The 26,189-nt window shown below is 35.7% G+C and overlaps 1 protein-coding gene and 1 pseudogene across 1 annotated transcript; both read right to left on the bottom strand.

Moving 5' to 3' along the window:
* Positions 1 to 3,171: 3,171 nt before the first annotated feature.
* Positions 3,172 to 7,636, bottom strand: LOC126629573 (caffeic acid 3-O-methyltransferase-like). The gene is made up of 4 exons (XM_050299653.1): positions 7,162 to 7,636; positions 3,968 to 4,278; positions 3,739 to 3,803; positions 3,172 to 3,614 (listed from the first exon to the last, which is right to left on the bottom strand). The coding sequence occupies exons 1-4, from the start codon at positions 7,578 to 7,580 to the stop codon at positions 3,312 to 3,314; spliced, it is 1,098 nt and encodes a 365-aa protein (XP_050155610.1). The 5' UTR covers positions 7,581 to 7,636; the 3' UTR covers positions 3,172 to 3,311.
* An 8,144-nt stretch (positions 7,637 to 15,780) lies between these two features.
* LOC126630257 (caffeic acid 3-O-methyltransferase-like) lies at positions 15,781 to 19,620 on the bottom strand (annotated as a pseudogene).
* Between the last annotated feature and the right edge of the window lie 6,569 nt (positions 19,621 to 26,189).

A 26,189-nucleotide genomic window follows, 5' to 3' on the forward strand; every position in this document is an offset into this window, starting at 1 on the left:
GTGGTTCAAGCAGCAGCGATAACGGACGGTGCAAGACAAACGAATCAAACTGAACAAACAAGCTATCAGATGAACAAATAATCTACGAGACAGGTCCTCACGAACCTGCTCTTGATACCAAGTTGAATAGTATACCGGCAAAACACTGTTTATTGATTTTTAAACTAACTAATACAAGCATTACTATATATAGTGAAAACTAAAGCAAAATCCTAATCCTTAAAGGATATAATTAATGATGCAATCTTATTACTAATTTATTTATATATTGTGAAAGAGATTACATTTCTCAATTTCTAACTTCCAATGCATGACTTTGCTAGCTGTTATTCCTAGTAGTACAAGTCAACCTACAAAATACGCATGCATTTATAAAACTAGCTAGGGTTTGGTTAATTTGGTTTGACTCTCGTAGTCTCACGGCAACTATGTTTAATTAGATTAATGAATTTAATTAATATGGATATTTACCAAATTGATCCGGGTATTTTCTAATGTGAAAAATAATGATTGTAAAGATAAACTTACATGTTGAATTGAGTTTGTGAGGGTAGTTGTGACATCACACATCGTCCAGGGGAGTGATCCTTAAATGTATATTCTCATCCCTACCTAGCACGAGGCTTTTTGGGAGCTCACTGGCTTCGGGTTCCGTAGGACTTCGAAGTTAAGCGAGAAGGAGGCCAAAGCCCTTCCATGATGGGTGACCCACTGGGAAGTTGCTCATGAGTTCCCAATAACAAAACCGTGAGGGAATGGTAAGCCCAAAGCGAACAATATTGTGCTACAGTGGTGGAACGGACCCGGGATGTGGTGGACCCGGGCCGGGATGTGACAAATGGTATCAGAGCCAATCCTTAGCCGGAAGTGTGTCGACAAGGACGTCGGGCCCCTAAGGGAGGTGGATTGTGACATCCCACATCGCCCAGGAGAGTAATCCTTAAATGTATATTCTCATCCCTACCTAGCACGAGGTCTTTTGGAAGCTCATTGGCTTCAAGTTCCGTAGGAACTCCGAAGTTAAGCGAGAAGGAGTCCAGAGCACTTCCAGGATGGGTGACCCACTGGGAAATTACTCGTAAGTTCCTAAAAACAAAACCGTGAGGGAATGGTAAGCCCAAAGCGGACAATATTGCACTTCCAGGATGGGTGACCCACTGGGAAATTACTCGTAAGTTCCTAAAAACAAAACCGTGAGGGAATGGTAAGCCCAAAGCGGACAATATTGTGCTACGGTGGTGGAACGGGCCCGGGATATGGTGGACCCGGGCCAGGATGTGACAGTAGTTTAGATAATAAATTACGATTTAAAAAGATATTAATAATTTAATTAAAAATAATACATATCTAAAAAGTATGTTCTGTGCCGAAAAAAAGTTATATAGGCTTCAAATAAAATTTCCCATGCATAAAAAAAAGATGTGACTATTTAATAAGGAGCAGGTATGCATTTTTTCACCTAAGATTCCCCGAAAGATCAAATCGATTGGTGAGTGGAACCTGTCCATATCCGAAAGTTAACCTAATTTATATAAATGTGGTGGCGTAACTTAGTCTCCATAATAATTCAGGTACTGTATTGATTTCTTCGACTCCACTTAAACTGAACAAGTTTGGTTCTCATGCTTAATTGGGACAATCTTCTAGAAGACTGCTTGGACCATCATTCTCACGTACAAGTTGTGCAGGTGAGTTGATTATTGCCGTTTGATAAATGCTAAGAAGACTATTTTATAAGTGAGACTTTTTGTTAACTTACAATTTAACGTCAATTTTCATGTCAACATTATAAAATATTGTGCAAAAAACATGTGGTGACAAAGAGTCCATAAAGAGTTTCACTTTTAAGATAATACATATCTAAAACATTTCTCTTGCCTTTTTTATTTTATGAATCTCATACGCATGAACAATTAGAATCAATTTCAAAATTAATCCTAGCCACACCAAATTAGGTAATTCTATGAAAACTCACATTTCAATGATCCAAACAAAAGTGTTGAACATTACTAGACATCGAATATTACTATATCTTAATGTTTGCTCAAATTAATTACTCAAAACAGTATGAAACAACCAGTTTGTTGAAAATTGAAATACCAACTCCATGAAGTATCAAGTAGGTGTGCAAGCATGTGGTCTAATATCTTAGTGAATAGAGTTAGATTTTTTTCTATATGCGTGCCAAGTTCGAAGCCCCCATCTCCTTAATTATTGTAAGAGAAATGTTAAGGAGACTCTATCAAAAGTAGGACTCTCCATAGACTCTCTGCAACCTCATGTTTATTACACAATATTTTATAATGTTGGCACGAAAATTAACATTAAAACATGAGGTAAAAAATTCCATGTGCGACGTCTATGCTTCTTTAAAGGTGGAATGTTTTGAAGAAATCTCACTCGCGATCAATTTTATTAATTAACTTTAAATCTATCCATTGAGAGAGTTGATTACTTAGGTAAAAAATTGCGCTAGAGCGTTGATTTTAGGTTATAAGTATCAAATTGTGTATACAAACTCGAATTCTATCCAATGGTTGATAGACACCCTAAAACAATCAACCATAGTGATAAGTTCAATCAAAGGTAAAGAAAATTGAAGAAATGAGATTTTGTCATCGAGTCGATTCTTTAAGCAAATCCACATAATAATGATCGTATTATACCTTAAAATTGAAACCGTAAAAAAAAGTGATTCTTTACATGAATATCAATCATTCCCATAAATGATATCAAAGTTAAATAATATTGATTGTGGCTGAGATTTTCTCAAAACCCAAGTTCTTTTACAAAGAAAAAACATTGTGCATAGAGAGAATCTCAAATTGTCAATTTGTACATGTAATTGTAAAATCAAAATTATTGGTTGGTGCATGCTCTAACCTCTAAGTAATGGGATTTAGCATTATCGATATTTAAATCCTTGGCTCTAAGTAATGGGATTTAGCGTCGAGCCGTTAACAACACTGTTAGAGCGAGGCTCACAATAGCTTCATTCATCTGCCCACAAGACGATGCTCTGATACGGCCACAAAAAAACTCTCACAGAGGATAGGTCTTTATTTTTTCTTTATGGCAGCACAGACACATGCTTTGTCCGTTGTACACCAGGTTTTTTCATGTTTTACACCCCATTGCAAGCGTATGAATCCAAATTTATAACATACAACGAACATAAAATCACTTTCTTATTACCTTTTTTTTTTTTTTTGTAACTTATAAACCTAGTTATGGTGAAAAATATACGACCACCATATCAAAATAAAAGCAATATGAATGCAGACGGCAGCATACCACTGCCAAAGTTATACTCAAATCTTCTTAAGAAACTCAATGACATAGGTGTTGAAAGCGGAGCAGATGACGCGGAAACCTTTGAATCCAGATCCCTTAGCCAAGGCCTCAAACTCCTTCTCCGTCCGCTCTTTTCCTCCGGGGTAGTGAGCTAACATGATCACGTCGATATGGACAACTCCCTTGGTGGCAAGGCTGCTGTCTGGAGCTACTGGAAGAATGCACTCAGCAAGAATCACCTTCCCATTGTCAGGGACCGCGGTATAACAGTTCTTCAAAAATTTCAAGCAATGATCGTCACTCCAGTCGTGACATATAAACTGTAAGGTTGAATACATGATTTGAGAGTAGTTCCAAATTATTATGCAACTAAGCTCTTATAAGAAATTGATATTAGCACTACAAAATAGTCATCGACTCTCTTTTTGATAAATAATGACTAACCTTCATGAAAATTGCATCTCCCTTTGGAACACTTACAAACATGTCTCCTCCAACATGCTCCACACCTACATCCAACATCCATAGATCTCATATTCATTAGGGAAAATGATAAATAGTACAAACATAAGCAATATTAGAGGAGGAGAAATCGAACTTGAGAAAGATCGAGGTAAAGGTGAATGCTTTTAAGTTATTGAACTACAAGCATTATCAAAAATGAAGAATATACCAGGATATTGGGGAGCATCTTCTATGACATGAGGCAGGTCGAAGTTAATACCCTTAATCGAGGGGTACTTAGAAACGATCATGTTAGTAATAGCGCCAGTGCCACCGCCAACATCTACGATGGATGTGAGGCCCTCAAAGCCCTTGTAGGTCTCTAGAAGTTTTTTCATGGTAATGGTAGAGTGGGCAGCCATTCCTCTGTTGAAGACCTTGTTGAATCTAGGGTCAGTGCCATAGTACTCAAAAGCAGTCATTCCATAGGCCTTGTTGAATGGAATTCCTCCTTCAAGAACTGCGTCTTTCAAGTGGTACCTGCACAAACCCAAAACAAGCATACATGTCACTCTCACAACCAAAAGCATATACTATGTGTAAAATAACGAAACTACACGTCGTTTGATCAGTCATATGGGCATGGCTCATATGTGACCTACGCCAAGCCACCTATCACATGTTTCAATGCCCGCATAACTCACAAGCATCAAATAATAAGGGATTGTTGACATAATTATTGTATTGATGTGGATTACGTTATTTAGCAAAGCAGTATCCTCTTATATTCGCGTATACAGTTTTGTTCCGACTTTCTTATGAAAATGATGGAGGAGGGGATTTAAATCACCTCTAACAAATTGACCTAACTCACATTCGAGCTTTATAAAAGAATAGAATAATTAAAGTGTTAAACAATGGAGTCATACAAAGGAAAAATGTTAAGATGTAATTAGAATATCCTACATTTTTTTTCTAACTTGTTTAAATTAAACATATGTTCCTTTACAAAATTCGATTGAGATGTTTTGGTCAATTGCCAACTAAGCATTTTTTTAATTTTTTAATATATATCTACTTAAACTAGCTAACAACTAATTTCCTACAATTTAAGAATTTTAAAGTCGTGGCTTTATTAGAATTATTAATTTAACTAATTTCTCAATGTCACTAAAAAAAGAGAAACCTTTTATTTTTGTTATTATATTTAATTAGCCTCTTCTTCTATTTAAAAAATTCATTAATAATTTTAGAAAAATAACTTCATTAATTTGTTAAAATTTTAGAAAGTTATAAAATAATATATTTAAAACTTATAGTACATTTTGCAAATAAACATATTGATTTTTTATGTTTAGATTCTAAATATACTAAGGAACAAAATGTACCATAAAAGCAAATATATCTATATTATAGGTAATCAAACGTATCAATATAATCAATCGTACTTCTGATAAACTTGTAAAAAAAATTTCGACAAAAAAAAAAAACTTGTAAAAAAAATGTTTAATTAAAATTTTAAAATAAATAAATATTTAATCACCAAAATTGAAAAACGAGACTTTTTTATCAAACACCTCAAAGATTAACAAAAACAGAAACGTTTGACATTGAAACACTATGGTATGGTTGGTGAAGTGATGGTTTCCACTCCTAATTTGGTAAGTGGCAATCCTAAAACAAGTGGCCCAGTCATCATCAAACCGTTGTTCGGATCTTGTTCGAGTACGACGCATATGTCGTCCATTTACTAATCTTACCTGAAGATCGAAGAAAGAAAGAAAAATATGTCGTCTGTCAACAAGTTTGGCATCGTCCTCTCGAGTCTTCTGCCTTTCATTAAGATTGGACCAACTACTATTCTAAAATGTTAAGGTTGAATAGCACCGATAATAATACTCACTATTTTATTAGAAGAATTTAAATTTTTAAATCTTGTCTAAAATAAATATAAATTTCAAAACTTAAATTAATAATAAAATAATGAGCAACAGCAAGTCAAATTAAACGGCTTCACAGAAGAATCTTTCGAAAACTGTGACAAGAATGATCTATTTCCAGTGTTGTAGAAATTTTTTATTGTGACAGGAACAAGTGGTACATCACGTGATGAGAAATTTTATTTTTTAAGTTATTAACTTTTTAACACATATATCCTATCATTTATATAATAACACGTAATGTACCATCTCGTGTGCCGATTACACTGAAAAATCTCTCGTCCCCAACAACCAAATTGGGGAGAAATTTTTAATTGTGACGGGAACACAGATGATACATCACGTGTTTTTATGTAAGTGGTGAAAAATTTTGCTTTTTAAGTTATTAACTTTTTAACACATATATTCTACTATTTGTATAGCGACACTTGGTGTACCACATCGTGTACCAATCACATTGAAAAATCTCTTCAAATTGGGCAAAAGTAATACGAACAAAGAAGAAAATAGTTGAGAAAGAGAAACGTTAAGTAGAATGTTTTAACCGTGGAATTACTTACGGAATCTTCGTCATATTATTTTTTGACATAATATTTTATAATATTGATATAAAAAATATCAAAAAATATGAGAGAACGAAGAGTCTATGAAGACTCTCTTTAGCCTTTCCCAAAAAGAAATGTTAAGCACACTCTCCACGGACTCTCTGACAACTTATGTTTTTGGCATAAATTTTATAATATTGGTACGAAAAATGAATACAAATTGAGGTGGTAAAGAGTTTATAGAAAATCTCACTTTGATAGAATCTCTGTGTCATATCTCTTAGTAAAAAGGATAATATTGGGTTGATAAGCTTTTTAGACAAAATTTATAATTGATTTGATGTGTCACCAGTAAAAATAAACATGTTAATCAAGATATCAATAAACACATTATATAGTTTGTTAAGTGAGAAATGTTAAGGCAACTCTCATTGGACTCTTTGTCACCTTATGTTTTTTACAAAATATTTTTATAATGCTGACAGAAAAATTAATGTTAACTGTAAAATGGCAAAGAGTACATGGAAAGTGTCACTTTGAGAGAGTCATTTTAGCATTTCTCTAATAAAATATGTATTAAATAGATAGTATCTATAACATTACTCTACTCTACTAATAAAGGTAATGGTAGGAAGATTAAATTTTTAAACTAAATATTGTAAATTAAATGATATAATTGTGATGATTGAATTATTATTTAAATATTGATTACCGTTATTTGTTATTGATAATATATAATTTAATTTGCAAATTTAGTTTAACAAATTAGTCTCCTTAATAACCCCCTAAAAATATATAGATTACAATCACATACTCAAGGCCCAACTCACAGTAAGTAACATTTTTATGAATTTATTCTGATCAACCTATTTAAAACCCATTATTAATGTTTGTTTACGATCAAATTAGGATGATAAATTAAGAAGAATGGTAATTACCAGCTCTCCATAAAGACCTTGTCCTGACTCATGAGGCAGAGAGGAGCAATGGAAACACCATCCTCGTTCTTTGTCAAGAACTTGCAGACGGGGCCGAGGCCGTACAGCTGCTCGACATTGCCGTCGCGAAGCGTGCGGAGGGAGGAAGTGAGGATGGAGTAGCTGGCCAGGAGGCGCAGCATGCGGTCCAGCATGACGGGGGCGTCAGGGTTCTTGGTCGGCAGCTGCGAAGCTAAGTCCGCCGGAGAAACGAAAGCGCCAGGCCCTGCTCTCGCCATGATCTCGAGGAGGTCGAGCTCAAGGGCTGCCTTGAGCACCATGGGGAGAACAGAGGCGCTGGCTAGCTGCATGGCGAAGAGGTTTGCTTCTTCGTCGGAGACTTGGGTTGGAGTCATCTGAGTCTCTACGGTCGAACCCATTTTTTGGATTTGGTGTTGGAGGGGAGAGAGAGAGGAGGAGAAGGAGGAATGAGGGTAGAAGAAGAGATGGATGTACTAACTGGCAATATATAGGGATTTGTTTGCTCACCCAGCACCTTTGATGTGGTACCAAGGTGTCGACCACCATGCAGGACCCCACATGCCTCCCACATGCCTCCCACATGCCTCCCACAGGTCTTACCTTTTAAGGACTGGTTTAAAAAAAAAAAACTACTTATGTTGTACTGTGCTTGACAATACGATACGAAATTAACAGATGTTTGGATCGACACGATAACGAATCGAGTCGTTATCGGGTAACCTGATAAACACCTGTTAAGATAACGGGTTGGTTCGGGTATACACGTGGGTAACACGATACACAATAAGCAGAATATTAATTTAATAATTTTATAACCCTAAAAAATACTATAATTATATATATATATATAATAATTATATATACTATACTAATTATACCCCCAAAATATTAACTATAATAATTGTAGGGCAAAAGACTGTTTACTACCCTCATGTTTCGTGGTTTTCAACATTTAGTACATCAAATTTTTTTCATCCCAGAGTCATACCTAAAGTGTTAATTTTGGGACAGTTTCATACATCCGTTAGTCAAACTGTTAGTTCTCCCGTTAAGTGATGACGTGGCGCCCATGTGGACAATAATTGGGCGCCGCGTGTCATTAAAAATATTAAAAATATTTATAATAAAAAAAAAAAAAAACCATAATTCCCTTCTTCTTCCCTGCAACCCGCACCCTCCCCAGCTTTTTCTTTCTTATGTTCTTCTTCTTCTTTCTTCTTCTTTTTCTTCTTTCTTCTTCTTCTTCTTCTTTCTTATCTTCAGGATTTAAAAATTTAAAAAAATAATAATAATTCTACCCATCCCGACCCCCCCTCCCTCCTTCTCCCTCCCTTATCTTCAAGATTTAAAAATTTAAAACAAAAAAAATAAAAAATCTGGGCAAACCCATCCCGACCCCCTCCCTCCTTCTCCCTCCCTTCTCTTCCCTGCACCCATCTTCCCCGCACACCCACCCATTCCCCTCCTTCTCCCTCCCTTCTCTCCTCTGCAGTCCACACGAAGCTCTCTCACCCTCCCTCCAATCCCTAACCCTAACATTGATCTGGTATAAAAATTTTAAAATCTGGAATTGCAGGTCGTCGGACTTGATGGGTCCTCAAGGAGCCTTCGATCTCCGCCATAACCACCGTGTCGACGACGCTCGACCTCCTCCCAGTGGCTTCGGAGGGAGGGGTGGGAGGGCTCCGTGTGGATTGTAGAGGAGAGAAGGGAGGGAGAAGGAGGGGAATGGGTGGGTGTGCGGGGATGATGGGTGCAGGGAAGAGAAGGGAGGGAGAAGGAGGGAGGGTGTCGGGATGGGTGAAAGCCCAGATTTTTTTTTTTTTTTAAATTTTTAAATCCTGAAGATAAGAAAGAAGAAGAAGAAGAAGAATAGAAGAAAGAAAAGGAAAAAAAAAACCGAATCTGGGAAGAAGAAGAAGAAAAATCTGGGGAGGGTGCGGGTTGCAGGGAAGAAGAAGGGGATTATGGTTTTTTTTTTTTTTAATATAAATATTTTTTAATGACACGTCACTACTAGAAAATCTAATTTTGCCGACGAATTTTGAGCCAACAAAACTTATTTTGTCGGCAAAAAAGTTTTTACCCGACAATTTTTTTGGTTTGTTGGCTAAATACGAGCACCAAGGTTAAGGTTTTGGTAAGAACTTCTCACGACGACTTAAGGTTATGGCCAACAAATATTTTGTCGGCGAAGATATTGTTAGCCGACAAATTTGATTTTTATTGGGTAAGAATTTGGTGGGAGTTTTCCCGCCTTCTTGAAAATGATTTTTTTTTAAGTGGCGCGTTTTCTTTAATTAAGTGGGCAACAAAAAAATTATTTTGCCGTTTAGATTTTTTTTTGAACAATTGCCGGTTAGAATTAAAATTGGTAATCTTCAAATTCCTAAACCTAATTAATCAAAAAATTAGCGCCGGGCTTCTCCCTCGTTTCTCACATATCTGTTGCTGCCTCGTCTCTCTCGCTCTGTCGTCTTCCGTTCGTGGACTCGAATCTGCGCTCCTATTCTACAAAGTCTTCGATGCCACCTCCTACTCCAACTCTGAAATTACCTTGCAGTCATCACCCTCTAGGCTCTAGATTGGTTTCTCATCCCGATCATCTGGTTAAACACGAAAACCCCAAATCTCCACAAATACCGAATTGTTTCTCTCGCAGCCCACTCCTTTAGCCTCGATCTGCTCCGGCTCACTCTCCTTCGGCCCGTCTATTCAATTCCCAATCACAAACCCGCAACGCGCCAAAGGTATAGCGGTTTAGTTATTTTCTTTTTATTTAATATAATTTTTAATTAACTAGATGCCATTTTGTGTGATATTGGTTTGATATTGATTTCCAATCCATTTACATTTTGAAGGTGCCTTGAATGATTTCTTGTTTTGTGTTTGGTTCTTGTAATGGTTTAATTTGGGTATGTTTGAAAGATTTTTATGGTGCAGGGTCAATGCTTGGTTCTTGTAATTTTTCAAAAGTACCTGTTGAAGGGAATTGAATAGGTTGTCAAACAAGGTTAGAAAATGGCTTCATATTTTTTATTTGCTCGGGTTTGTTAACTGTGATGTTAACGGTAATTTTCATTTGGTGATATGTGTGTTTTCTGAAGTGAGTTAGAGCAAAGAAACCTTCCCAAGTTGTCCAAGAAGCAAGTCTTTTTGGCACCTTGCTTCACATTCAGCAGGTGACCATGTAAATATTACTATGCTAGTATCATTTGGTTATGAACAGTGCAGTTGTTTAAATTTATTGTATGTTGCATTTTAGGATCTTGTCCTGAAGTGCAATTGGACTTGGATTCAATGTCAACACAGAAAATGCGAGACTTGTACATGGAGTTCTTATGCTGAAAACAGTTTTTGTATGGCATCAGTCATCTCTTAATCTTAATTATGTTACATTGACACTACATGTTTTATTGAACTAATCCTCTTTGTTAGATTTTTCATGTTTGTGTAAACTCTAATAAAGCTCTGTAGTTTGTGGTTTAATCAGATGTTTGATATACCTCGATTGGATGAAAATAACTGAGTGCTTTAGTCAGCTATTACATAAGAGGCTAAAGGAGAACCTCTCCGTACTTGAGGGCTGCTAATTAATCCAAGATTTGAACTGCTACTAATTATTATTTTGTAACTTATTGTACCTCCTTTCATTCATTTTGATTTGCATCTTATTAAGGGACTAAAGAAAACCTCTTAATTGGCAGGTGGTTTGAAATGTTCATTACAAGGTTGGATGAACCATTGTCCTGGCCTCTAAGAATCTATGTATGATAAATGTCCGATGCTTAATCAAACTCACTATATGCTTGATACTAATATGATGTTAAGTTTTCATTTTTTATTGTACTACTGTGGTGTTATTGCAGCTCTGCCCCATTTTTTACTATGGTGCTATATCGTCCAAGGTTTAAGGTTGCAATTGATGCTCTTCAGTAAGCCACCTCTTGCATGATGACAAATGCTCACATTTCTGATATTAGCATTAAACGAGAAATATATAATTGCACTCGTAATATAATCTTTTTAAATGTTTGAGTTTGCATATGTGGGGTTATTGAACTTTTGAAGGTAATTTGATCTAAAGCTAGGAATGCTCATTTTCTTGTGTTGTGGAAATAAAGACTCTAATTTTAGAAGTTAGACTCTGAGAAGCTTCCAGTATATTTTTTACGATCTCTATCATTATATCTATCTAGAGGAATGATATTTAGCACATTTGAGAGCTTCTAATCATTATTTCAATCTAACCGTTTACGAAAACTATGACTACCTCAACAGAATCATGGCTAGTCGATGCAGGGAGTTCAAGTTTGAGTTACATGAGAGTTTGGGTCGCCTGAGGAGCCATTAGCCAATCCTACTGCAGAGATGGACGAGAGACCAGGACAAGGGGAGCTTTTGTATGAACAGTTCAGTCCATGACTTTTGATATTTTTTATTTGGTTCATGTGTAACATTCCTTCAATTGTTTTATGATTTCAGTAACGATACTTTTGTATTACACTCTAGATGTACATTCAACATTTATCAATCAGTAAAATATTGTTTCTTAACAATTGTCTATTGTATTTTGATATGCATATGTAAGAGCTGAGCATCAAAGCATTTTTTTTTATAAATTAAATGTCTTCTTGACAAAACCAATTTGTCGGCAGAGAGAAGGTTGTGCCGACGAAATATTCATGGCGACAAACACATTTTGTAGGCTAAAAAGTATTATTCGTCGGCTAAAAAGGCCTATACCGATGAATTATTTGTCGGAAAAGATGGAAATGCCGACAAATAAGATATTGACGGGAAAAGTTGAATCTTAGCCGATGAAATACCAAAATTCGTCGGCAAAACTCTTAGGCGACATGCTTTTCGTGACAAAATTGCCGACAAATTTTTTCCTCGGGAAAGACACTTTGCCTACAAATTTTGACTTTTGCCAACAAACTACTTTTGTCGGTAAAGTCAAATTTTCTAGTAGTGCGTGGCGCCCAATCATTGTCCACATGGGCGCCACGTCATCATTTAACGGGAGAACTAACAGTTTGACTAACGGATGTATGAAACTGTCCCAAAATTAACACTTTAGGTATGACTTTGGGATGAAAAAAATTTGATGTACTAAATGTTGAAAACCACGAAACATGAGGGTAGTAAACAGTCTTTTTCCCATAATTATATATATATATATATAATTTTAAATTAAATTTTATACCCCTAAAAAGTATAATAATTATACGAACATAATAAATAGATTTAAATCTACTTAATAAATAAATAAATATATATATATATATATATATATATATATATATATATATATATATATATATATACCATTGAACTTGATGGGATACGAATTATACGAAACTAATTTCAACGATCCAACCGTCAAACTTGTTTGTATATGCTTCGAGATTGCATCATTAAAAAATTGCAAAAAAAAAACATTCAGAGATCAAGTAACCAAACAAAACTTTTCACAGGTTATAAAACGAAAAATCATGATTTAACTGTTATTTTAACTCGGATTTTGATGATTTTTTACAGCTACACTCCTTGACCTTATATGAATACAATGAATGAATTCGATCTTCAATTTAAAATATTTACACTAGTGGATATCTTATGTTATACTTAATGAAAGTATGAATAAACTCTTAAGTGTTAGTGAATCTATTGTTTTGATGGGATACGCATTCTATGAAACTAGTTTCAACGATCCAACCGTCAAACATGTTTGTATATACTTCGAGATCACATATGCCAAAAATTGCAAAAAAAAAAAAACATTCAGAGATTAAGTAACCAAACGAAAAATCACGATTTAATGGTTATTTTAACTCTGATTTTGATGATTTTTTACAACTACACTCCTTGACCCTATATGAATACAATGAATGAATTCGATCTTCAATTTAAAATATTTACACTAGTGGATACCACAAAATCTTATGTTATACTTAATGAAAGTATAAATAAACTCTTAAATGTTAGTGAATCTATTGTTTTGATGGGATACGCATTCTACAAAACTAGTTTCAATTATCCAACCGTCAAACATGTTTGTATATACTTCGAGATCGCATACGCCAAAAATTACAAAAAACAAACATTCAGAGATCAAGTAAAGGGACAAAACTTTTTTACGGTTATAAAAAGAAAAATCACGATTTAACGGTTATTTTAACTCCGATTTTGATGATTTTTTACAGCTACACTCCTTGACCCTATATGAATATGATGAATAAATTTGATCTTCAATTTAAAATATTTACACTAGTGGATACCACAAAATCTTGTTATACTTAATGAAAGTAGGAATAAACTCCTAAGTGTTAGTGAATCTATTGTTTTTATGGGATACACATTCTACAAAACTAGTTTCAACGATCCAACCGTTAAACATGTTTGTATAAACTTTGAGATCGCATACGCCAAAAATTGTAAAAAACAAACATATAGAGATCAAGTAACGGGACAAAACCTTTCGACGGTTATAAAAAGAAAAATCACGATTTAACGGTTATTTTAACTCCGATTTTGATGATTCTTTACAACTACACTCCTTGATCCTATATGAATACAATGAATGAATTCGATCTTCAATTTAAAATATTTACACTAGTGGATACTAACAAATAGATGGTAAGTATAACATTACTCGTATGTAAACACCATTGTCTTATGCAGTCTAAGTTGTTGGATGGAGAAGCTTAAGATAACTTCAAATTATTGTTGACAGATAATATTGTCATTTTTTATCATGATAATTATCTATTAACAATTTATTGGAATTATCTTGGCATTTTCCTATGTAAGATATTTGAAAAAAAAAGAAGTCAAGGAGCCTGTGAGTTGGCTTTTATTCCATAATCCGGATCAAACCCAAACAAGGAGCCACATTAAGGGCTATCCTAGGCTGTAGCCTAGGTAGCTTTTGTTAGAAAATAAAATTCTACATGTAATTTTTATTGATTTTCGAATGTAGTTCATCATATATTTAGTAACTGATTCAAATTCTTTCGGTTTAATTATATAATACAGTTTACAAACTATCTTTTTTTCTCACATCTTTTTTCTCATCGCTTCTTATACATGTACAAGTTTGAATTTGTTTGAATAACGAAAGTTCTTGGCTCATCTTGTGAAAAATTTCTTAAGCTAGCTGATATTGTAAAAAATATTGTATCAAGTTTCTTTGTTTATAAAGATTTAAATCTTTAAGCTAGCCCACCCGGTGAAAAATTTATAGCTCCGCCCATTGATCACACCAAATGAAAATTCACATTTCAATGATCCAGTGAAAAGGTTGAACATTTCTTGACATCAAATATTACTATATATTAATGTCAATGGGTGCATTTTTATATTAAGAGAAAGATAAAAAAAGATAACGTGAGAGGAAATGATGAAAATAGATGAAAAAAATGATGAGAGAGAATCCTAATTCATTATGCATTGGCTGTGGTTTGAGAAATCGAGGGGGATCACGTCACCGATCACGTCTCATCTAATATTTTGAACATGCAGACGGGCGATCAGATGCAGCTATGGGAACCTAGTCTCTTTTTTTTGGAAGAAAGTTATCTTCTCCAGACACATATAATACAAAAATATTATTATGTATGACTTCTATTTTTTAAAGTGCAATGTTTTGAAAAACCATACACTCGCCAACAATTTTATTAACTTTAATCTTTTTCGTTGAGGGTTGATTACTTAAGTAAAAAAAATAGCATTTTGGATCTTTGACTTTAGGTTATAAGTATCAGATAGTGAATTCAAACTCGAATACTACCCAATTGTTGAAATTCAAACAAAGCTAAAGAAAATTGAAGAAATGAGGTTTTTTCATCGATTCTTTAATCATATTCACATAATAATTATCATATCATACCTTAAAATTGAAACCGTAAAAGCTGATTCTTTACATGAATATCAACCATGGGTCTTGAAATGTCCAAACAATGTCCTTTCTTGGAGTCCCGAGTCCAAAACTTCTTATAATACTCAGTGTAGGTGTAGCCTCTATATATGGCTACATATCCATTCTCTGTGAGAATTTTTGCTGGGCTTATCAGAGCATCGTCTTCAGGGCAGAAGAATGAAGCTACTGAAAGCCTTGCTCTATCAATATGGGTAACGGCTCGATGCCACACACTTTGTAAATCCCATTACTTAGGGCATGCATCATCCAATAATTTTGAATTTACAATTACATTGTAAGCACAACGTTTTTTCTTTTGAACGAACCTACGTTTTGAGAAAATCTCACTCACGATCAATTTAATTTACATTTTGATCTCTATTGACAGGTAAGCTTGGGTGATGAGAAATACATAAGGTCCTGAATATTTTGTGTTCGTGGCAGCACTTACACGTGATCAGTCTACTGTACACCAGATTTCTCATGTTTTAGACCCCATTGGATGGGTATGAATCCAAATTTATGACATACAAGCAACATAAAATCACTTTATTATAACTATTTTTTCGTAACATATGAAAATCTACTTATGGTGAAAATTCCAGATGCGATCACCATATCAGAAACCAAACAATATGGATGGAGATAGCAGCATACCACTGGCAAAGTTATACTCAATTCTTCTTAAGAAACTCAATGACATAGGTGTTGAAAGCGGAGCGGATGACTCGGAAGCCTTGGTATCCAGATCCCTTAGCCAAGGCCTCAAACTCCTTTTCCGTCCTCTCTTTTCCGCCGGGGTTGTGAGCTAACAAGATCACGTCGATATGGACAACTCCCTTGATGGCAAGGCTGCTGTCCGGAGCTACTGGAAGACAGCACATTCAGCAAGAATCACCTTCCCATTGTCGGGTAGCGCGGTATAGCAGTTCTTCAAAATTTCAAATAATACTCGTCACTCCATTCGTGACATATCCACTGTGAGATTGCATACGCAATTTGATAGTAGTTCCAAATATATTAAGAAACTAAGCTTAAGTGTTGAGAATGAGTCACACATTGATAGGAGGAGGGATCTTACACGGGCTTATAAAGGGTTGGGCTACTTCCTATATTGCCAATTGGTTTTATGGTAGAACCTCAACTTTTTTCATGTTATTAGAGCATGTTGTCCCACGGCTAAAGCCTAATAGCCACACACGGCCCACATCACGCTGATGTGTTGTCCACGTGTTAGACTTAAAAATTCGCCACACGTGAGGGGGCGTGTTGAGAATGAGTCTCACATTAATGGGAGGAGGGACATGCGGCCCACGTCATGCCAATGTGTTGTTTACGTGTTAGACTTGAAAATTCACCACATGTGAGAGGACGTGTTGAGAATAAGTCTCACATTAATGGGAGGAGAGACATGACACAGACTTATAAGAGTTTAGACTACTCTCTATATTGCCAATTGATATTATGGTAGAACCTCAACTTTCTTCAATAAGAAATTGATATTACTACAAAATAGTCATCGACTCTCTTTTTGATACATAATAACTCACCTTCACGAAAATTGCATCTCCCTTTAGAACACTTACAAACATGTCTCCTCCAACATGCTCATGTCTCCTCCAACATGCTCTTCACCTATATCAAACATCCATAGATCTCATATTCATCAGGAAAAAGGATAAATAGTACAAACATAAGCAATATTAGAGGAGGAGAAATCAAAGTTGAGAAAGATCGAGGTAAAGGTGAATGTTTTTTTAAGTAATTGTACTACAAACATTATTAGAATTGAAGAACATACCAGAATATTAGGGAGCATCTTCTATGATATGAGGCAAATCGAAATTAATACCCTTAATCGAGGGGTACTTAGAAATGATCATGTTAACGACAGCGTGGGTGCCACCGCCAACATCAACAATGGATGTGAGGCCCTCAAAGCCTTTGGAGATCTCAAAAGTTTCTTCATGGTAAGGGTAGAGTGGTTAGCCATTCCCCGGTTGAAGGCCTTGATGAATCTAGGGTCAGTACCATGGTACTCGAAAGCAGTCATTCCATAGGCCTTGTTGAATAGAATTCCTCCTTCAAGAACTGCAGCTTTCGAGTGGTACATGCATAAACCCAAAACAAGCACACATGTCAGTCTCACAACCAAAGCATACACTATGTGTAAAATGATGAACGACACGTCCTTTGAACAGTCATATGGTCATGGCTCATATGTGACCCGCTTAACTCACAAGCATCAAATGCTATGGAAAGGGATCCTCCCGGATCCCTTCCTCCTAATCCACCAAATCAGAGAATTTGTGCCGTTGAAAATTGATCCAACGGTTGAAGTTATTATAACTTTTAAAGTAGACCTCTGTTTGTAATTGTTTGATCAATTTTCAACGGCATGGATTCTCTGATTTGATGGATTAGGAGGAAGGGATCCGAAGAAGATCCATTTCCAAATGCTATGGGCTTGTTAAAATAATTATTTTATTCATGTGGATTATGTCATTTAGCAAAGTAGTTTCCTTTCTTACACTACAATTTCATTTCTGGCGTTTTTATGAAAATGATGGAGGAAGGGATTTAAATTTCGCCTCTAGCAAATTTACCTAACTCATATCGGCGCCTTATGGAAGAATAGAATAGTTAAAACATAGAGTTAAAGTTCTAAAAAGCGTTAAACGCTAATCAGGCGAGGTCTGGGTGGGCTAAACGAGTGCATTAACATGTCTAAATGCAATTTCTTAATTTTCAAACTTTTTGAGATTAATTGAGAATGATGACTAACTGCTTAGTGTCAAGTCGCATATGAGGCAATGAGAATTTTTAGAACATTCGAAAAATATTATAAGAAAGAAACTTTTTCATAGTGAAACACTGGTGTGGTTGGTGAGGTGGTACTAGCTAAGGGTGGGCACGGGCCGGGCCGGGCTCAATTTTGAAGGGACCGGACCGGACCGAACCTGGGTTCAAAGGAAACGGGCCGAGCCGGGTCGAGAATTAAATTGTCTAATATAGGAACCGAACCTTACCTGGCCCGATTGATACGGGCCGGTTCAGGCCGGGTCCACAGGTCCCTTTTCTTTTTTTTTTTTTTTTTGAAAAAAATAAATAAAATTTGAAGAGATTGCAAAACAACATTAAAGGGTCCTTGATCTAAAAGTGGCTTGTTTACATCAATTGCAATGAAGAAGATCCCCTTATTCCTGCAATGAGGAAGATCCCCTTACATCAATTATGAGTTAAAACTCAAACTCTTTAAGATAAATTTATCATGTAACTGAAGGACATAGGTAATATATTTGCAGTCCTATATACAAGGTTTGAAAATGTACAAATATCAAGTCAAGCTTATGGCTGCGACTCGTTAAGAGTCTGACTCTCGAGCACAAGTAACAATCTGCAGTAGCAAACCAGTTTAATGTGTAATTCATCTGCTACACATTAAGTTAATTAATCTGTGCTTGGGTGTGTGAGTGTCACCCTTCAAATTGATGCAGTATGAGAAAACTAGCTAGGTTTTGTCAATGTTCAAGCTAACAGGACAGCTGCTCCACCAATGGATTAGATGTTATTTTTTGCAGAGGAAATGAAAGGGAAGGACAATAAGCATATCAGAATCAGAGCTTTGAAAATCGCTTTGTAGTGTAATGAGCATATCAGAGCTTTTTAGTGGGAATAATACCATAACCAAAATCTTAAAAAAAGCAAAATGCCAATCGTTCTCTGAAACCCACAAAAATCCATAAGTTTACAGAGACTAAGAAAAATCAAAGAAAGAAGAAGACCCACTGCTAGAACGAGCATTTCAGAGCTCCATAGTAAGTGGGATTTCATATAGCAAGCACATTGAGGCCTATCAGAGGCCTAAACCTGAACAAACAGTACGAAGAAGATGGAGAGAGATACCCACCAGAAGAGAGAGAAACTCAAAACCCAGCAAAGCAAAACAAAACCCAGAATGCAAAATCGCAGAGCGATTAGGGTTTTCTGCTTGCAAGCTATGACTTTTGGGGTCATTTGGAAATAAGAGTATAGCTATATATCTATATCCTACACTGCCTAAATGGTGGCAACAGATCAATCATCAATCCACAATGCAATTCAAATTTTAAGAAAACCCGAAATGGTGGCAACAAGATTCAATCATCAATCTACAAATTCTAAATTAAAACCCCTAAAATCCCTACACCAGATACTCACAATTTCACATTAACAATAAAACCTAATTCAAAATTACCAAAATTTTAGAGGGATGATGGTTGGTAGTGGTACTGGACCACTGGTGGTAGCAGTGTTCCTCGATGGTGGTGTGGTCGCGACGGCGGAGGTGGTGCCGTTGTGTTGGTCGTGACGGCGCTGTGAGAGTCTGAGAGTTAGAGCTCGATGGTGGTTGGGTCGCGACGGCGGAGGTGATGGTGTTGTGTTGGTCCCGACGGCGGTAAGCAGTGAGCACTGTGAGTGTGAGTGAGAGTCTGAGAGTTGGAGTCGATGGAAGGGACATGGAGAGTTTGAGAGTCCGAGAGACTGAGGGTGATTCTGGAACTCGGGAGGCGGAATTGGCTAGGGTTGAAACTAACGATTGGGATTGGATTGAGAGATGATATCTTAAATCTCGTTCGTCCATTGTAATACAAACGAGCCGGTCTGAGTACCTGCGGTTCTTATATTTTTGGAACCGGCCCGAACCTAAAACTTCAAAGGTCCGCCCCGCCCTGTCCCGTTCTGTTTTTACAAAATTAAGACTCGGCCCGTATCCGTCCCGAACCTTGATTACCCGTCCCAACCCGCGATTCCTGTACCCGTTTGCCCACCCCTAGTACCAGCTTTCCACTCATTTTGGTTATGCGGCAATCCTAAAATAGGTGAGCGGTCATCACCAATCCATTATTACGAATCTTGTTCGAGTACGACGTATATGTCGTCTATTTATTATCCTACCTGAAGATCAAAGAAAGAAATATATGTCGACTGTTTATATCCCAATCACTCTAAATAGTCAAAAAGTTAGGCATCGTCCTCTCGAGTCTTCTGCCTTCCGTTAAAACTGAACTAATCATACTGCAAAGTATTTTAGCTCAATCACCTTAAAATGACGATAACAGTCACCACTTTATTACCATTAAATTTCTAAATCTGTTTAATCATAAATATAAATCTCAAAATTTAAACACAAACACACCCACTCAAATTAAACAGCTTCACCGAAGAATCATTCAGAATTTTTAAAACTCGGACAAGAATGATCAATTTCCAATCATGTCCGTCCCCACGACCAAATTGGCCAAAAGTAATGTGAACAAAAGAGACCATGTTAGTAAAGGATAATGCTAGGTAAATTAATTTTTGTGTAATGCTAGAAAAACTAAATATTCAAATTCAATTTAGTAAATTAAATGACATAGAAGTTGATAATTGAATTATCAGTTAAGTGTTAATTAATGTGCGGATAATGTTAGAGAGACTAAATTTGTAAAGAAAATTTACAAACTAGATGATGTATCATCAATATGAATGAACACATTTACCAACGCTTGAGTAATTTAGTTTACAAAATTTTGTCTAAAAATTTAGTCTCTCTATCATTACCCTTAATGTGTTTATTTTTTATTAGTAACACATCATTTAATTTATAAATTTAGTCTATCTAGTATTACTCTTAATTTTTAGACTAATTTTTTAAAGAAATATGAACAAATTTAATGATAACTTACAAATCCAAACTTTCTTATCAAAAATTGCTTCGAGAGATATTTGTTGATTTTTCTCTCGAATTTGTATGGAGCTGTCAATTTCTTTATAAACTAAATTTAGCCAATTACTCCCCCTAAACTTTTATAATTAACAAATTTTTCGTCTGAACTTTAATTTTATAATTGCAAAAAATATTTTTATCCCTAATGTAGACAACATAATTGTTTTTTTTTTCTTCTTCTCTTCCGCTAATTCACTCCGCACACTTTTTGTTTGAATTTTAAAATTTAGGAGAAAATTTTCAATTATAAAAGTTCAGGGAGTAATCGGCTAAAGTTAAAACTTAGGGGGTAATTTGGTCAATTCTAAAAATTTAAGGAAGTAATCAGCAATAAAAAATTGACAGCTCTTTACAAGTTCAGGAAAAAGATCAACCAACACCTCTTTCTTCAATACATGTCATACTCAATGGGCTATAAGTAACGCGAAAGCATTTCACATCATTCGACTATGATATATTGTTCGGTTGGATTTGGAGTGGTAGGTTGGATCTGTATACATCACTTCGAGCATAAGGATTACCTAGTAAAGTAAGAAGAAATACAAGAAGAAGTAAAACTCTTCAATCCAACATGACAAGGGAGAATTGGAAAAAAAAATAGTGAATTGCTCCTCTGAAGTCCTTGTAGCCGGTGATAGAGCATAATTTACAATAAGGTCTTCCTTCTTTATTTATTTCTCTTAATTTCTGGTGTTTGAAAAGATTTAAGTTCAAACTTTTTGTCCATAGTTATTGATCCGGCAAAACAAGTTATGTAATTCAAGCAATTGTGAAATGAAACAAAGAGGCTGGAATGGCATTGGACAAATACACGTGATATTTATAAAAGAGTAATTTGCGTAGAACGCGTTTATCGTTATTGTGATATTTCAATTCAATAATGCAAAACATCTTTAAAATTTTACACATAACATTAAAAAATGTCGTACCCAGTGCACAAGGCTCCCGCTTGGTTCTTTATATACTATCTACCTTTTCGAGCTTTACGAAAATGGACAAGGATTGTATGCCCTTCTTGTTCCCGTGCCCTCCCATGCCCTCATGTTTTGTGTGGTCATGGTTAAGCCACGTCAACATTTTATATTGTTTTTTTTATAAAGATAATAAAACAAAAATGAATAGTAATATAAAATGTTGACGTGGCTTAACCGTGAACACACAAACAGGAGGGCATGGAAGGGTACGAGAACAAGGAGGGCAGACAATCCTTGTCCATTTTCGTAAAGCTCGAAAAGGTAGATAGTATATAAAGAACCATATATTTTCGTCAAGCTCAATAAGGTAGATAGCACATACTAATTGAGATGATGTCATTGTCATGGTATGTGTCATCCTGGCTAATAGATCTATGAAGGAAAATTTAGTATGAACTCGTATAACTTCTATACTCAGCTTAACTTTAAACATGAAATATCTTTATTATTATATTGCATAATTACCATCAAGTATAAAATAAAATTAATAATAAAAAAATTATCAATAAACTCATTCTCAATAATTAAACCCTAATCATTATGTAATCTTTCTCTTATGTTCTATCGTGGAAAAAATCATAAGACGCTCTCATAGAGAAAAACAAGTTTTTTTTTACGGATGAACGGTAATTTTAAAGTTTTGAATCCTCCAACTTTTATCATTGCCGTCATCATACTACCACCACCATCATCCACCAACCCTACCACCACCGTCATCATCTCCAACATTACTTGTCACATCCATGAAACCTACTTGTACTTCTGCTACTACTGTTGCCAAAACAACAAACAGCGGCTGATCAAGATCAACGGCAAGACAGAAGAAGAGGAGGAGGGAAGAGAGATGGCACAGGTTTTCACTAGTACTGCTATCTCTTATATATGATATCAAAACCCTACTTATTGTATGAGTAGTGTTTCTCGGACAAAAGGGGGTTATCCAACTCTTTGGCTCAAGGGGATCAAGCGTATCGGTCCTATTAACTACATTGCAGAAGATGAAGATTGGTACAGAGGAAGGGAAAGAATTGGTAGAGAGAAACAAAAGAGATTGTATTGATTAATTAGAGAAAATGTATACAAAATGAACTTAAGGAAATGATAGCTATACAATTCCTTATATAACCATATAACCTAATTACAATAATACCCTTCTAACTATACTAACCAATCTTATCCTTATGACAACCTACCAACACATTTCAACTAACTATATTCTTCATTACTAAGTAACCATGTCATCACTAATGACTATGGTTAATACTCCCCCCTCAAACTGAACTTGGTGTAGCCAAGTGAAGGTTGAACGAGCTAGAACGTTGAAACTGATTTGGAACTGCAAGACCAAGATGTCTGCAATGCTTCAAGAACACTGCAGAAAACCCCAAACAAATGAATATCATCGGGTGCCAATTACCACCTTTCCCCTTGAAAATTGCGCCACAAGAAAACTCTTCTTCTCTCCACACCCAACTTCTTCTTCTTTGTCGATCACTCCTGCAACGGCTGTTGTATAATGCAAGAAACTATACTTCGATCCACCGATCTTCGAAGTCGAGTGATATAACAACTGTTGGGAATAACAATCTTATCATGGGATCTTGTCATATTTCCCACGATTGCAAGATCAGAAACAACATCATATAATACATTGTTGGCAGGCCATGTTGTGGTGGAAGATTATGCTCACACTGCAGGGGCTGTTGTCGTTCATCAATTCTGCCATGTTGGCTATTTCTCATTTATCGGTGGTGGTTCTGTGATGGCACAGGATGTTCCAAAGTACATGATGGTTGCGGGAGAAAGAGCTGTGCTTTGTGGTCTTGGTCTGAACATACCCAACAAATTTTCGACTATGAACTGAGAAGCCATAGTTGACATTGCCAAGAAACTAAATCTATCAAGGAGAATAACACTCCAAGAAACTAAATCAACCAAGGAGAATGACACTCCAAAACACAACACAAATCTCACACTTCTACTAAAGATACCAAATAAGGAGACTGACACTCCATGAACATAACTTTCTTCCAAGATTCACAGAAAAATACCCAAGGAGAATAAAACTCCAAATCATACTGCAACTTAGGAGAATGAAACTCCAAGATTCATAGAAAGAATGACACTTTCTTCTTTAAATCGACAAGCCAAAGAGAATGATACTAGCAGGAAAGATACAAGAAAAAAAAAAAACTAATACTTGCAGAGATCAACACATCAAGATTCTACCAAAAAAGCTCCAAATCTTCACTTCAATTAAATCTCAAAAGTACATCAAAGGCCACAGCTTCAAGAAATAAGCAACAAACAAAACCAGTAAACGAATTCACCTGATTTACCAAAATCGCACCACCAAATCTCCAAACAACCATACAGCGCCGTTTCAGATCACCAAACACCCAATCTTCAAGCAGCACCCAAACCAGCGGAAGTCTTCACCAGATCATTAGAATCGTAGAAACTCCCACACGTTGTTGATGCAGAAAGAATAACACTTTCTTGTACCCACACGTTCTTGATGCAGAAAGAATGACACTTTCTTGACTACAAAACTTCGTATTTCAACACATCACCATATCCAATACAATATATGCAGATGAACACAAACACCCAAATCAACACATATATCCCAGATCAATCAGAAATATCCCACTTTAACATCTTGAGAATTTAGCAACCCAGAAATCAAAAATTGACTATAATCTTCGAATTAAAGGAATAACAACACCTGAAACAATCACGGAGACACTGAGCAACCCAGAAGAATCCAACACTCTGATTTCGCACCTCTGCAACAACCCTTGAAGACGATAACAGCGGAAAAATCAGGATCGAAAGACTCCGCTCAAATTCTCAAACTTTTATCGAATCCATGGCGCCACGAGGAACAGAGCTCGCCCACGAAGCCTTCGCAGGCGTCCCTCTAGGGTTAGTGGAGAAGGTGTTGGAATTTCTTGCTCAGGAGAGCGATTTCTTCAAGAATGAGACGACGGAGAAGGAGGTCACATCGATCGCGCAAGCCTTGAGAGAGAGGGAGGTCTCAACGAAAATTTATGATCTCTGATCACAACCCAGAACAAAAATTTACCCAGAAACTACAAAACGAACTGAACGATTGCAGAAGCACCAAAGAAATTAACGAAATCTCTAACAGAGTAAAAATAGAAATAGATGAAACTAATGAGAAGTGTAACCACCAGAATCCATGGCGTGAGCCTGGTGGCTCTGATACCATATTAACTACGTTGCAGAAGATGAAGATTGGTACAAAGGAATGGAAAGAATTGGTAGAGAGAAACAAAAGAGATTGTATTGATTGATTAGAGAAAATGTATACAAAATGAACTTAAGGAAATGATAGCTATACAATCCCTTATATAGCTATATAACTTAATTACAATAATACCCTTTTAACTATACTAACCAATCTTATCCTTATGACAACCTACCAACACATTTCAACTAACTATATTCTTCATTACTAAGTAACCATGTCATCATTAATGACTATGGTTAATAGGTCCAACCATTTACTACATCAACCTAGCAAATCCACGCGTACATTGCTTTTTCTAAATTTTTGGCTACCAGCTATTTCACTTTTAGTTATCCCTTTTAATTAAGTAATGAAAGTTTTTTTCTTTAATTAACATGTTCAGATGTTACTCATACCTAATTAGTAGCTAGTCTTGTTGTGTAGCTGTAAACATGTGAGAGCATAATAATTATTGCACTTCGTTCCATTTTGTTTGCATACTGTTGAGTGTTGATAATTAAGAAAACTCTAATAAACCCTAAATCCTAACCCTTAAAGGATATAGAAAATTCTAATATCATTGTCCCACAAGAAAACCATAAAAAAAAAAAAACTAATAACTAATTTTCCAACACTTTCTCCCTCCCTTTCCTCCTCCTTTTTTTTTTCTTTGAGAAATGTAAAAGAGACTAAATGTGTAGATTAAATTTTGTAAATTAAGTGACATGAAAGTTGATGATTGAACTATTACTTAAGTATTGATTAACGTATTTATTTCTTATTGGTGGGTAACACATCATTTAGTTTGCAAGTTTAATCCCTAACATTACTCTTTTTCTTTTTTCTTTTTTTTCTTTCCTCCTTTTTTTCCCCTTTTTTTTTTTTTTTTTTTTTTTTTTTCTTTTCCTTTCGTGGCCTTTTCTTTTCCGTTTACAAGTGCAGCATCAAAGCAACTCCAGTGCAAAACCAGCGGGGTGCAAAGGGTGCAGATGTAGTGCGGGAAATAGTGTGGTGATGCAGCTGGTGAAGTGCATATCAGAGCGGCGACGATGCGGAAGTTCATCAGATTGCAATGGTGGTAGAACGAATTTGGGTACAAGC

This window comes from Malus sylvestris, chromosome 7 (genome assembly GCF_916048215.2).
Source record: "Malus sylvestris chromosome 7, drMalSylv7.2, whole genome shotgun sequence".
Classification (NCBI taxonomy): Eukaryota; Viridiplantae; Streptophyta; class Magnoliopsida; order Rosales; family Rosaceae; genus Malus; species Malus sylvestris.

Bases quoted from the DNA above. Each gene is read 5' to 3' on its own strand.
- LOC126629573 (XM_050299653.1), bottom strand. From the start codon at position 7,580: ATGGGTTCGACCGTAGAGACTCAGATGACTCCAACCCAAGTCTCCGAC. The intron at 4,279-7,161 runs GTAATTACCATT...GGGTTTGTGCAG, and splicing joins AAGGTCTTTATGGAGAGCTG to GTACCACTTGAAAGACGCAG. The intron at 3,804-3,967 runs GTATATTCTTCA...TGTTGGATGTAG, and splicing joins AGATGCTCCCCAATATCCTG to GTGTGGAGCATGTTGGAGGA.